The 14130-nt window shown below is 39.0% G+C and overlaps 3 protein-coding genes across 3 annotated transcripts; all 3 read right to left on the bottom strand.

Moving 5' to 3' along the window:
* Window positions 1-1191: 1191 nt before the first annotated feature.
* LOC131294093 (calpain-A-like) lies at window positions 1192-2835 on the bottom strand. Its single transcript, XM_058322140.1, has 2 exons — window positions 2731-2835; window positions 1192-2652 (listed from the first exon to the last, which is right to left on the bottom strand). Exons 1-2 carry the CDS (start codon window positions 2833-2835, stop codon window positions 1192-1194), a joined length of 1566 nt encoding a protein of 521 aa, XP_058178123.1.
* Window positions 2836-6978: 4143 nt separating this feature from the next.
* Window positions 6979-8643, bottom strand: LOC131294094 (calpain-A-like). Its single transcript, XM_058322141.1, has 2 exons — window positions 8542-8643; window positions 6979-8466 (listed from the first exon to the last, which is right to left on the bottom strand). Exons 1-2 carry the CDS (start codon window positions 8641-8643, stop codon window positions 6979-6981), a joined length of 1590 nt encoding a protein of 529 aa, XP_058178124.1.
* Window positions 8644-12267: 3624 nt separating this feature from the next.
* Window positions 12268-13909, bottom strand: LOC131294095 (calpain-A-like). Its single transcript, XM_058322142.1, has 2 exons — window positions 13808-13909; window positions 12268-13731 (listed from the first exon to the last, which is right to left on the bottom strand). Exons 1-2 carry the CDS (start codon window positions 13907-13909, stop codon window positions 12268-12270), a joined length of 1566 nt encoding a protein of 521 aa, XP_058178125.1.
* Window positions 13910-14130: the final 221 nt, after the last annotated feature.

A 14130-nucleotide genomic window follows, 5' to 3' on the forward strand; every position in this document is an offset into this window, starting at 1 on the left:
TTGTAGTGCTTCATTTCATATGTATGTGCAACACCGGATATAGTTGTAAGTCCTTAAATCCTTGGCAGAAAGGTTTGCGCACCAACTTTAGCTGATTGGACAGCTGTTAAATGAGTGCTTCGTTTTCTGAAGATGACCAAAGATGATCGATTGGAGTATGGTAACGAGACAAAAGGGCTCTTTGGATACTCAGATGCTGACTGGGCTGGCGATTCAAAAACACATAGATCGACTTCAGGATATGTATTGAAGTACGCAGGAGCAGTGCCGTGGGCACGTAGGCAACAACATTGCATGACACTATTGTTAAGAACGGACGATATGTTTCGCTCATTTTTAGGGTTTCACTTGACCGAATTATGGAAGAAAATAAAATTTGAAAGAATGTAGGTCGAATACCCCCTTTAAAGTGCGACGAGATCGCCAGGCACAGAAAATTCGTGCCAGAAACATATTTTTTTATGTTTTATGATAGGGAACCTTTAGGAAAACTTGCGCGCTAGAAGGAATTCAGATCAAGTACGAGGAAGATCGTACTTCCAATACTTTTAGTTTAGGACAGCGCGAAGGACACCCTACTCTCGCGTCGATAACTGCTATCGCGGTACCAACGGGACGCGCCCGTAAATCTCGCTAGTCTTAGAACTTACATGTAAACTCTCGGTACGGTCGTGATCGTGATCCTAAATAAACATAAAAATGTAATGTTGCGGTTGTAATTGAGGAGTATTTTATAATCTGTAGCAATCTAGCAGACTGCTATTCAGGTATAAAAGGCAGGTCCAGAGAAGGAATATAGCAGTCTGTCGCTAAAAGTTGAAGGAATACAAATTTGATTGAATAATTATATAACCAACAAATACCCCGAAATGCAATTACCATGGAATAGTTGTCACACGCATTTTTCGGTAACCCCGACGAAGCTGTTCACATATATGAGGAGAAGACGAAGATATGTCGGGGCCAGTGTGAAGATTTCTATAATTTAAATAAAACAAGGTTTGTGTTCCATTCAACGATAAAATATATATTTCGCACGAATACTCAAGTCTAAATGGAAGTATAATTGTTAAAAATCGCGTCCTCCTCGTGATTCAAAAAGTTGTCAAAAAGTTGGTTGCAATAGTTCTATACCAATGATAAGGATTGTAAGATATTTTGAAAAGATCGAAGCAGTTAATCAGTTTTAATTTAAGCTTCATCTATCTGATTCATACATGTCAGCGTGATATCACCTTCTGAAATAACTCGGATAAAAAATTCGGCCTCCTGCTGTGCTTCCCGGGTATACGGCACTAAAACGTACTTGCCAGCTGACAGCGACTTGTTGAAGATAATTTCGCGATTCGCAAGAAGGTAAGCATTGTTGATGGCTTTGTTGTTATCAAAGAATCTTTTTGGCAATGGGCACTGCGTTAGATCGATACTTTCTGGCACCGGGAAGATGGCGAGTGTAATGGAATATTTTTTTCTGCCCAAAGCGCGACTATGCTTTTGCATTAAACCTACAATTGTGTTAAAGCGCTTCCCGGATTTGCTTGAGTTTTCATTGTGAACCTCGTTGGACATGTGATTTTCCAGGGTAATAAGATATTGAGGGTTGCTGTAGAAAGTTTTCTTATCCGAGCCACCAGCCGTGCGGTCACGAATCCACTTGCCATCTTGGTAGACCGTTGTCCAGGATGATTTTTTCTTGTTCTGTAATGCAGCAAAGTCATCAGGCGACTGATAACATATCGAAATTCCTTCAAAATATTCGATAAAGTGCGTTACATCCATCCAAAACTCGCCGTCTTCTTTCACTACGTTGAGCTTTGCAATCTTTTCGTCACTCACTATTTTCCACGTGGTGGATTTGTCACTCCACGGTCCGTTCCACTCACCTACACCCCAAGGATTACGAATACAAATAAGTTTCACATCGTTCTGGATCGGCTTAATCTTCGTGACGGTATACTCGTGTCCGCCGAAAATTTTAACTTTCTCCATTCCTGGTTGTTTTTTGGTACCAGCAGCAATCAAACAATTCTGTTGTAGGGATCGTTGAACCATGGTGAATAACTCCTTTGGATTTATCTTTTTGAGAGTGTAGTATTTTTTCAACCCACCAGTAAGATCGACCATCGCATCTCCTCCAAACCCGCCTACCAACGCTTCGTATGAACCGTGAAGCTTAGCATACGCTTTTTCCAGCAGAGGAAACCAAAACTCGTCTTCCGTGGAAGTTCTCCCGTACTTCAATTTGCCTTTTCCGTTGACAGGCAAACGATCATCAACTACAATTGTTACCCACTTGCCATACCGCCAAAAGCGAAAATGAAACTTCCCCTCGTAGTCGTCGACATCAAACTCCACATTCTCCTTCGGAACAACTTGCCCAAACAGCTCTGAAATATTGGCAAGACTAGCGCACGAGGCTAAAAACCAACAGTCACCTAGAGCTCCCTGCCGAACATCGAAACGAGAAAACCCATCTACGACAAACTTCGGATTGGCCATAATTTCCTTCGGCCTTTTCCATTCTAGCTCTTTCTTGCCACTTTTACCCTTCCTCCGATACAGAGTGGAACTATTTGCCGGAAAATCAGGATCTTCGAACAGCTTCTTTTCGATCGGCGATTTCTCTGTAATGGGCTCAACATCTTCATTGCGCTATGGAAAAGAAAGTAAAGAAAATAGTTCCAGTCAAAAACATAAACACTCAAATCTGTGCATCTTTTTCAAACAAACCCTTTTGAACACATCGCCTTTGATGGAAGAAACGCTTGGAAAATCGGTCTCGTTGGAAAAGCTTAGTTCAGTTTCTTCTTGAATGTTTTCGTCACGGTAAACCATTTTGAGGCGGTCGTACTGGAAGCTTCAAAAGTTAGTTAGATGTAAACGAACACTTGCAGAACCTAAGTGGCTACTGACAAATTGTGCCCGATGCGAGAGCCTTTTTATTTAAAACCTTAACTGAAGAGCAACTCTACTAGGCCTGTTCGGTTACTAATACTAAACTTATATCAAAACTATAACAAATGACTACATGTTTAATGAAGGATCTTGTCCACCTTCTCAGATCTTAATCTTCGATATTGAGTAGTAACTAGATACAGTAGAGTAGGTTTATAGTTTCAACTTCTTACACATAAGTAATTGATATGCCAATTCTAGTATTCAAATGCATTCAACTGTTCAATGCCTTCAACTCGTTACCCTAAGAAAGTTGTTCAACCGTGATTCTGAGATGACCGTACACGTTGTGACCGGTTACACGTGCTACGCACAGAATTTCCGTAGGTATGACCTATCTAGGAGGTTAAAAACAACAAGGTTTTCAAACTACACATCTTTGCTCTTACGCAAGTGTCACCTTAAGCATGGTTTATTCTACGCTTCATCGTAGAGTATCAGTCAATGAGCAATATGTAAATTTTGCCGTTTGTGATTTTTTAAGCAAACCAATACATTAGATCGGAAAATCAAAACATTTCTTCACTTAGGTTATGTTTCGATAAATTTTCAAAAAATGAATGCAAAGTCTCGTTTCCCCTTGAATGTGAAGAAATCTTGGAGGTGCAGCTTTTGGTAGTTGCCAACATAATGAAATATACAAAAATCGTTACACTTGTTACATTTGGGTAAGGTGTTCTTAGTCCAGTTAGGTATAAAACGTCACTTTTCGAACCATTAATATCGATACTGTCCAATAACAACCAAAGTAGGGGCCGCGGGGGCTCCGAGCATAAGAAGCCCCCTTATTAAGTAAAAACTTAAGACCGAAACAGATTACCTAAGATCGATCTATATGTATTATATCGAAATTTATAATATATTTTAGCTTTTTTTTTTGTATGAAATTTTGTGTACGCTAAAAAGTCGACCAATACTGAACCGCCACTTCTGAAACTTTTTACACATTAAGTTTAGGCACTGTATATGTTGTTGATTCCTGTTTAAAAAAAATCATCTGAATTTTACATTTCAAACTCAGTTTTACTAACATAAACAACATAAACGAGAGAGATCTCTACACTGCTTAACACAAAAACAGAACATAAAAATGCATGAAAACTTTATTCGTGTTGCACAAACCAAAGGTTGTTTTTAACTTTCCGTAGATTTTTACGTAGAACAATCATTATTCGTGGCAATTTCGGGGCAGTCATCAATATGAACCTAAATTTAGGCTCGGTTCACGATACTAATCAAAATAACCATCTACCAGCGTCTGTATGCATCGCTGACCACTACTGCAATCCAATGACAGCGAGATATGTCAAGGAGTATACATCGAAAGTTATACAGCATGTTTTATACAGCACGTGAGAATCGATGCAATTTCAATCATTTTAAATGTCATAAAAGTATTCATTCAATTAGACCTCTCAAAATAACTAAATATAATAGAACAGAAAGCTATGTCCAAAACTGGATTTCGACCGGTGCTTTCTGGATGTGTTTCAAATGGAGTTTTGTTGGAGAGAGTCGAAGCATAACTTTAGAACTAGGATAAAAATATAACTAATTGACGGGCGTGAAGCAATTATGCGCATAAAACAATATCTAAGCTGTTGTTCTATGCAGATCTACATGAAGATCTCATTAGAATATTGTGTAAACCGTCAAATAATATGTGAAATATCAGACTGTAGCTCCGGAAGGAGAAACACGCGTACATCCGCACACGTACGCAAGTCTTATGATAATGTATAAACATGTATCATTGTTCATTGAAAAATGTTTAAGAGGCATTTTTTTTTCATTTGAAATTCCATACCTCGATGCATTAAAACGGGTATAGCTCCGCATTGAGGTGTCAAAACTGTTGAATTATCTATTACATCTTCAAACATCTAAGCAGTAATCTAGCAGACTTCAAGTTAGGTAGAAAAGGAAAGTACCGAGAAGAAATATAGTAGTCTGTTGCTAAATGTTGAAGGAATACATATTGGATTGATTAAGTATATAACCAACAAATACCGCGAAATGCGATGACCATGGAATAGTTGTAACACGCATTTTTCGGTAACCCTGTCGAAACCGTTCACATATACAGTGACCGGCAGGAAAAAGTGCCCACTTCGAATTTTGTTGATTTTCGCTCAATATTTTTTCTCAATCCATTTAAATATACTGCAAGTATTTTTCGTATATTGATTTACATATTTCACATAAAATCCACTAATGAGTAAGCGAAAACAAACATATTTTGATTTTGAGAAAAAAATAATAATAAAAAGAATCTAAAAAAACAGTGACAAGAAAAAGTGCCCACTTTTTAAATTAGAGCTTTGCATAAACTTTTCCATTGAGGGCTAACCAATTTATTGCGTTTTAATATTTTTTAGGTTTGTTAGCACCATTTCTGATATTTATACATGTATGATCACGTGTTTAATTCATATTTGGTTGTATATATACAATTTGTTAATATCAGGTTTTGGTATCTCATTAATTTGAGTGTTACAAGAAATTACCTTGCATAAAATATGTTTTATGACAGTCATTTACATTGAAGTAATTCATTCAAAGCACGAAATCCACAAGGCAGCGGTAGGAAAAATCACAATGAAATTTTAAACGTAGGCGGATCGCCCTGGTAGGGGAGACATGTGCAAAACAGATGCACGCATGGACACTAAGATCATTCGTGAGATCAAAAACATACAAAAGTAACTGTCAGAGAGGTCATGGAAACACTTCACTCATCAGTTTTCGAAAGAACTATCCATCGTCGGCTTGTTGCATACGGGTTACAGAGCAGACTTGCTAGGAGGCTTCTTTATATGAGCATGACCAATAAGGCCAAGCGTCTTAAGCTCGCTGAGGAACATGCTGCTATGCCTCTAGAGTCCTGGTAAACGGTTCTGTGGTCTAACCAATCAAAATTTGAACTTTTTAATCGAAGATGGCATGAACGTATACAGCGCAGATCGGAGAAGGCAATGCTGCAGGTTCGCCACATCCAGGGCACAGTTTGCCATGAAGGAGGCAATATGGTGGTCTGGTGTTATTTTTCGTCCAGTAGAGTGGGGAGCCTTGGGAACATTAACGGTGTTAAAACTGCAGATTACAACATAAACATAAACATCCTGCAACAAAATCTGGAGATTTCACTGATCCTGACGGGCCTTGAAGAGAAGTTCGTTCTCCCGGCGGGGGCAAGTTCCACGCAGCCCGGCGGGGCCAAGTTCGACATACTGCCAAGAAGACGAAGTCTTTCTTCCCGTCTTGTCGGACAAAACTGTTGGAATGGCCTCCTCAGAGCCCGGAGATTAAGAATTTGTGGGCAGTTCTCGATGCCAGGGTGGACAACACTGATGTATCGAATAAAAACGACAATTTTGAAGCTCTAATGCGCGCTTGAGAAGAATAAAATCCCCAAAAACTAAAAATCCTAGTAAAAAGCATGCCAAAGCGCCTTCAGCATGTTCTAAAAGCTAAAAGAGAACACATAAAATATCAAAATGCATTTATTATTTCTTATTTTTATGTATAATAATAAATAACTGAAGTGGGCACTTTTTCTTGTCACGGTTTTTTTAGATACTTTTTTTATTATTTTTTTCTCAAAATCAAAATATGTTTGTTTTCGCTTACTCATTAGTGGATCTTATATGAAATATGTAAATCAATATACGAAAAATACTTGCAGTATATTTAAATGGATTGAGAAAAAAATATTGAGCGAAAATCAACAAAATTCGAAGTGGGCACTTTTTCCTGCCGGTCACTGTACAAGGAGAAGAAGAGAATATATGGCCAGTGTGAAGATTTCTATAATTTAAATAAAACAAGGTTTGTGTTCCATTCAACGATAAAATATATATTTCGCATGGTTACTCAATTCTAGTTGCTCGTATAATTGTTATAAATCGCGTCCTCCTCGTGATTCAAAAAGTTGTCAAAAAGTTGATTTCAATAATTCTATACCAATGATAAAGAGAAGCTGCTCATAATGAATTGTAAGATATTTTGAAAATCCCGAAGCAGTTAGTCAGTTGTGATATAAGCTTCATCTATCTGATTCATACATGTCAGCGTGATATCACCTTCTGAAATAACTCGTACGAAAAAGTCGGCCTCCTGCTGTGGTTTCCAGGTATAAGGCACTAAAACGTACTTGCCAGCTGACAGCGACTTGTTGAAGATAATTTCGCGCCTCGTAACAAAAGAAGTATCGTTGATGGCTTCGCTGTTGTCAAAGAAACTTTTCGGCAGTGGTCGCTGCGTGAGATCCATACCTTTTGGTACCGAGAAGATGGCGAGTGCAATGGAAAGATCATCTCTACCCAAAGCGCGACCGTACTTTTGCATTAAACCTATAATCGTGTTAAAGCTCTTCTCGGAGTTGCTTGACTTTTCAACCTCGTTGGACATGTGAACGTCGTTGGACATGTGATTTTCCAGGGTAATAAGATATTGAGGATTCATGTAGAAAGTTTCCTCATCCGAGCCACCAGCCGTGCGGTCACGAATCCACTTGCCATCTTGACAGACCGTTGTCCAGAATGATTCTTCCTGGTTCTGCGATTCAGCAAAGTCGTTAGGCGACTGATAACAGATCGAAATGTCAACAAAATATTTGACAAAGTGCTTTATCTCCATCCAAAACTCGCCGTCTTCTTTCACTACGTTGAGCTTTGCAATCTTTTCGTCACTCACTACTTTCCACGTGGTGGATTTGTCACTCCACGGTCCGTTCCACTCACCTTCACCCCAAGGGTTACGAATACAAATAAATTTCACATCGTCCTGGATCGGCTTAATCTTCGTGACGGTATACTCGTGTCCGCCGAAAATATTAACTTTCTTCAATTCTGGTCGTTCGTGGGTACCAGCAGTAATCAAACACTTCTGTTGTAGGGATCGTTCAACCATGGTGAATAACTCCTTTGGATTTATCTCTTCGAGGATGTAGCATTTTTTCAACCCACCAGTAAGATCGACCATTCCATCTTCTCCAAACCCGCCTCCCAATGCTTCGTACGAACCGTGGAGCTTAGCATACGCTTTTTCCAGCAGAGGAAACCAAAACTCGTATTCCGTGGAAGTTTGCCCATACTTCAATTCGTCATCTCCGTCTACAGGCAAACGATCGTCAACTACAATTGTTACCCACTCGCCATACCGCCAAAAGCGAAAATGATACTTTCCCTCGTAGTTGTCGGCATCAAACTCCACATTCTCCTTCGGAACAACTTTCACAAACAGCTCTGGAACATTGGCAAGACTGGCGCAAGAGGCTAAAAACCAACAGTCGCCTAGATATCCCTGCCGAACATCGAAACGGGAAAACCCATCAACGAAGAACTTCGGATTGTCCATAATTTCCTTCGGCCGTTTCCATTCTATCACTTTCCCGCCACTTTTATCCATCCTCCGATACAGAGAGAAACTATTTGCAGGAAAATCAGGATCTTCGAACAGTTCCTTTTCGATCGGCAATTCCTCTGGGATGGGCTCCACATCTTTATTGTGCTATGAAAAAATAAAAAATAATAATTCAAGTCCAAAACAAAAACACTCAAATGTGTGCACCTTTTTGAAACAAACCTTTTTGGACACAACGTCTTCAGTGGAAACGTTTGGAAAATTGTGCTCGTTGGAAATGCTTAATCCGTTTTCTTCCTGGATGTTTTCATCACGATAAACCATTTTGAGGCGAAACGGTTGTACTGGTTGCTTCAAAAGTTAGTTAGATGTAAACGAACACTTGCAGAACCTGAGCGGCTACTGACAAATTGAAACCGACCCGAGTGCCTTTTTATTTAAAACCTGATGCCACGGGCTTAAACTGAAGACCAACTGTACTGGACGAACCGGGGTTACCAATACTAAACTTGTGTTAAGACTTTTACAAATGACTACGTGCATAATGAAGGATTTGCACACCTTCTCAGACCTTAATCTTCGACATTGAATAATGACTAGAACATACGCAGTTTCATTGCCTTACAAATGCAAAATTTTAGATGACCTTAAACATTTTTCATACTAAGCTTCTTGAATGGGAAATGGTAAGGTCTCGTTTACTCTTGATTGAAATGTGGTCTAAATGACCTACAAACCTTTTAATTATATATGTAAGCTATGAAGAAAACTTGGACGAGCAGTTTTTGGCAGTGGCCCAAATAAAGATATAAAGTCGTTAAGCATATAACATGTTTGAAATCACAATTGCTCAATTTTGAAAGGCCGAGGGAAGGGTTGCCATTTCAACTGACTCCATGGTGGATGGAGGAGTAACCGACTGCTGGTCACGCCTGATCAGCATGATGACGGAACGTATGACGTTTCCCAGCAGGCTCCATCGGTGAGTATCTCGAGCAAAGGCGGGGCCACGGGGGCTTCGAGCATAAGAAGATCCCGGGGTGAAAACTTAAGACCGAAAAAGTTTCCTTTCGCGCTTCAGTCGCAGGCATTTAATCCATGATTTTCGTTTGGTTCCATTTTTTTTATACACAAAATAAGGCTATATTTATATTTATATATTGGTTCGCGTTATCTGGCATAGATTGCCTTCATAACAAAACATAAGTATAGATAAAACGTAGAAAAGTAAACCTAGGGATCGTCAAACAAGCTGTCTTAAACAATTTCTAACCTGGTTAACCGTCATATTCATATCAACTAGATTACTTATAGAATTATACGCCTCCATCATTTGTGTTAAAGGGTCACTAGTGCTATGTACTGTGGATCTGTATTCTACTCGTAAAAATTGTCTGGGTCGTAACTGTCTACTTGGAGCTAGAAGGTTGATTTTGCTTAAAATGAACGGGGCGTCTATAGTTCCTGATAAGGACTTGTGTAGAAATATGCACTGTGCCGTCCTTCTTCTGTGTTCTAATGAATAGCTATGATTATGTGTAGTGTTCTACTTTATGAATCTTTCGATGAGATTAATTCATATGAGTCTTCTGCAAAGAGTGATTCAATTCACGAATCGAATCTAGAATCCGATTCGTGAGATTTATAAATCTTCAAGATTTATACCCGGTTTGGCAAGAATTGGAAAAAGGAGCAAGCAAATTAGAGGGGACGGGTTTTGACTAGCGTTTGTGTGTGAGACTGTTCTAGGCACGGAATTTGCTTGTGCACCGCCAGCCGGGTTTCATGAATCTCAAAGATTCAATCATTCAAGAAAGACGAATCTAGGAAATTCATTAATCTTTAAGAATCTTCGAAGATTCATGAACCTCTAGCCTGAAGATTCAGATTCATTGATTCTTTTCAAAGATTCAATAAGATTCTTGAATCTGAATCAAAACACAAAACACTAATTATGTGATAACGATGTTCAAAATTCGAAAGACATGTTCAAAGAACCAAAGACTGGTTCATACACTTTATTCCTATACTATGGTTCATAGCTATGGAATTGATATACCAAGGAACCAAACAACGATTCGTACAATTTATTGATTTAACGGAATGCAACTTTACTGTACTGTACCACAATTGTTTTTCTGTGTCGTGTGTGGTGCCACACTTTTCTGTGCTGTGCGTGTGTTGTGTAGCACAGTACCACACGACCTAACACTAAACAGGAGCAAGCAGTGTAGTCCTGACGTAGTCGAAAAAGTGGAAATTCCTAACATGTTGGCACCCGTTCTTCCGGTGGCCAGTGGGTGATTTAATGTGGCGGCCAGTGGCGGATTTAACCCCCGGTGGCAAAATCATCATGCTTTCTCGTTCTGTCCTATTGACAGTTGATACCAACAGAACGAGAAAGCATTTGCATTTGCATTTGATTTTGCCACCAGGGACGGTGCGTGGGCTGAGCGGCCGCGGGGGCTCCGAACCTCAAGGGCCAAGTTTGTAAGATTTTTACTAAAACAAATATTCTAGTCAATCTTCTTTGGTGGTCTATAGGTAATCAATTGGAATGGGGTCAGTTTTTCAATAATGGGTAATTTTACTGTATCCTATAAACAAATTGATATGAAATGCTAAGAACCAAAACGAAATAATGTAAGCATGGTCCGGTATATAATCAGAAATGAAGAGTAACAGAAGAAAAACGTTTTATCGTTAATTAATTTTAATCAAGCATGTATTTGCATCAAAACAACAAGGTTTTGGAATATGTCAAGCATAAGACTAACATATTGCGTTGAAAAACATAAACAGTTTCATCTAACTGATATCGAGCAATGCTATTTTGACATATCCTGTTAGATGTAGCCATACATTTGAAAGATCTGCATACCAAAAAAAAAAATATTTAAATTAAAATAATAATTGTTTTCCCAACTAAAACGAGGTACGTTTTTGAACGAATATTTGATCCGGATGGGTGAAGTAAAGTTATATAATCCAATAGGATGGGTGAAGTAAAGTTATATAATTTTAAAGTTGATTAATTGAGTAAGAGTTGTTAGACAACATTGATAAAATCAAAATCAAAAATAATAATAATCTATATTGTAGTGCAAAAGTAAAATTTAAGATTGATTTGATTGAGAAGCATATAAACCAGACGAAAATTCAAATATTGTTTTACGGTATTGCGTAGCGTTCCTGTCCATTTTAACGCTTGAGGCCCCTTTGAGTGTAAATCCGCCAATGTAACGAATTGCGCCACAAATTGACTTTGTAGATGTGGATTTTAAAATTTTTCATAGGTTGTTTCAGTCTTGTCCTTTGATCCGTTATTCCGTACGCGAGCATTTCGAAGCGTTATGTGGGATACGTTGCTATAGGAATTGGCGCTATTTTCGATCATTGAGCCCAATTTATGGCGTCATTTGATATCACAAAAATATGATTTTATGTTTTTAATGTTACTTAACATACTAGTTTTTAAGCGCACACTGCATTTTTACAGGACCTACATTATACATCCGTTTACGGATTTGAAACATCTTCAAAAATAGCTAAAGAGCGGTTCAAAATGACCGTTAAAAAGCATTTTAGAGATAGTCAAGTTGGTTCTCGGAACTAGTCGAACAGAACAGCTTTGAATTTTAAGAAAAGTCTAGTTTTTTTTTTTAATATTGAGCCGTTTTCAAGATATTAAAATCTAAAATCGCGTTGCGGTCCAAATGACGTTGTTTGGATTCTAGTGTTAAATAAAACAACGTTTGTGTTTCATTCAACGATAACATATATATTTCGCACAGTTACATTGTATGATTCGGCACCTCTAGTTTAGTTGCACATGTAATTGTTATAAATCGGTCGGTTGCAATAATTCTTTACTAATGATGAGGAGAAACTGCTCATAATACATTGTAAGATATTTTGAAAACCTTGAAGCAGTTAAAGATTTGTCATTTATGCTTCATCTATCTGATTCATACATGTCAGCGTAATTGCACCCTCTGAAATAACTCGGATGAAAAATTCGACCTCCTGCTGTGCTTCCCGAGTATACGGCACTAAAACGTACTTGCCAGCTGACAGCGACTTGTTGAAAATCCTTTCGCGATCCGCAACAGAAGAAGTATTGTTGATGGCTTTGTTGTTATCAAAGAAACTTTTTGGCAGTGGGCGCTGCGTTAGATCCATATCTTCTGGCACCGGGAAGATGGCGAGTGCAATGGAAAGATCATCTCTACCCAAAGCACGACTGTTCTTTTGCATTAAACCTACAATTGTGTTAAAGCGCTTCCCGGATTTGATTGAGTTTTTATTGCGAACCTCATTGGACATGTGATTTTCCAGGGTAATAAGATATTGAGGATTCATGTAGAAAGTTTCCTCATCCGAGCCACCAGCCGTGCGGTCACGAATCCACTTGCCATGCTGGCAGACCGTTGTCCAGGATGATTTTTCCTTGCTCCGCGATTCAGCAAAGCCGTTAGGTGACTGATAACATATCGAAATGTCATCAAAATATTCGACAAAGTCCTTGATATCCATCCAAAACTCGCCGTCTTCTTTCACTACGTTGAGCTTTCTAATCTTCTCGTCACTCACTATTTTCCAATTATCGGATTTGTCACTCCAGTCTCCGTTCCATTCCTTTTTACCCCAAGGGTTACGAATACAAATAAGCTCCACATCGTGTTGGATCGACTTTACAATCTTCGTGACGGTATACTCGTGTCCGCCGGAAATATTAACTTTCTCCAATTCTGGTAGTTTTCTGGTACCAGTTGTTATCAAACACTTCTGTTGTAGGGATCGTTCAACCATGGTGAATAACTTCTTTGGAGTTATCTTTTTTAGTTTGTAATAGTTTTTCAACCCACCAGTAAGATCGACCATTCCATCTTCTCCAAACCCGCCTACCAACGCTTCGTACGAACCGTGGAGCTTAGCATACGCTTTTTCCAGCAGAGCAAACCAAAACTCGTTTTCCGTGGAAGTTTGTCCATACTGCAATTCGTCATCTCCGTCTACAGGCAAACGATCGTCAACTACAATTGTTACCCATTTGCCATACTGCCAAAAGCGAAAATAATACTTCCCCTCGTAGTCGTCGGCATCAAACTCCACATTGTCCTTGGGAACAACTTTCACAAACAGCTCTGGAACAGTGGCAAGACTGGCGCACGAGGCTAAAAACCAACAGTCGCCTAGACCTCCCTGCCGAACATCGAAACGGGAAAACCCATCTACGACAAACTTCGGGTTGGCCATAATTTCCTTCGGCCTTTTCCATTCTAGCTCTTCTTTGCCACTATCACCCTTACTCCGATACAAAGAGGAAGTATTTGCCGGAAAATCAGGATCTTCGAACAGTTCCTTTTCGATCGGCAATTCGTTTGAGATGGGCTCAACATCTTCATTGTGCTATGGAAAAATAAAAAATAATAATTCCAGTCGAGAAACAAATACACACAAATGTGTGTACCTTTTTGAAACAAACCTTTTTGGACACAACGTCTTCAGTGGAAACGTTTGGAAAATCGTGCTCGTTGGAAAAGCTTATTCCATTTTCTTCCTGGATGATTTCGTCACGGTAAACCATTTTGAGGCGGTCGTACTGGTTGCTTCAAAAGATAGTTAGATGTAAACGAACACTTGCAGAACCTGAGCGGCTACTGATAAATTGTGTCCGACGCGAGCGGCTTTTTATATAAAACTTGACGCCACGGACAACCTTTAATTGAAGAGCAACTCTACTGGACGAACCGGGGTTACCAATACTAGACTTATAATAAAACTATAGCAAATCTCTACAAGTATAAT

The sequence above is a fragment of the Anopheles ziemanni genome, chromosome 2 (assembly GCF_943734765.1).
Source record: "Anopheles ziemanni chromosome 2, idAnoZiCoDA_A2_x.2, whole genome shotgun sequence".
NCBI lineage: Eukaryota > Metazoa > Arthropoda > Insecta > Diptera > Culicidae > Anopheles > Anopheles ziemanni.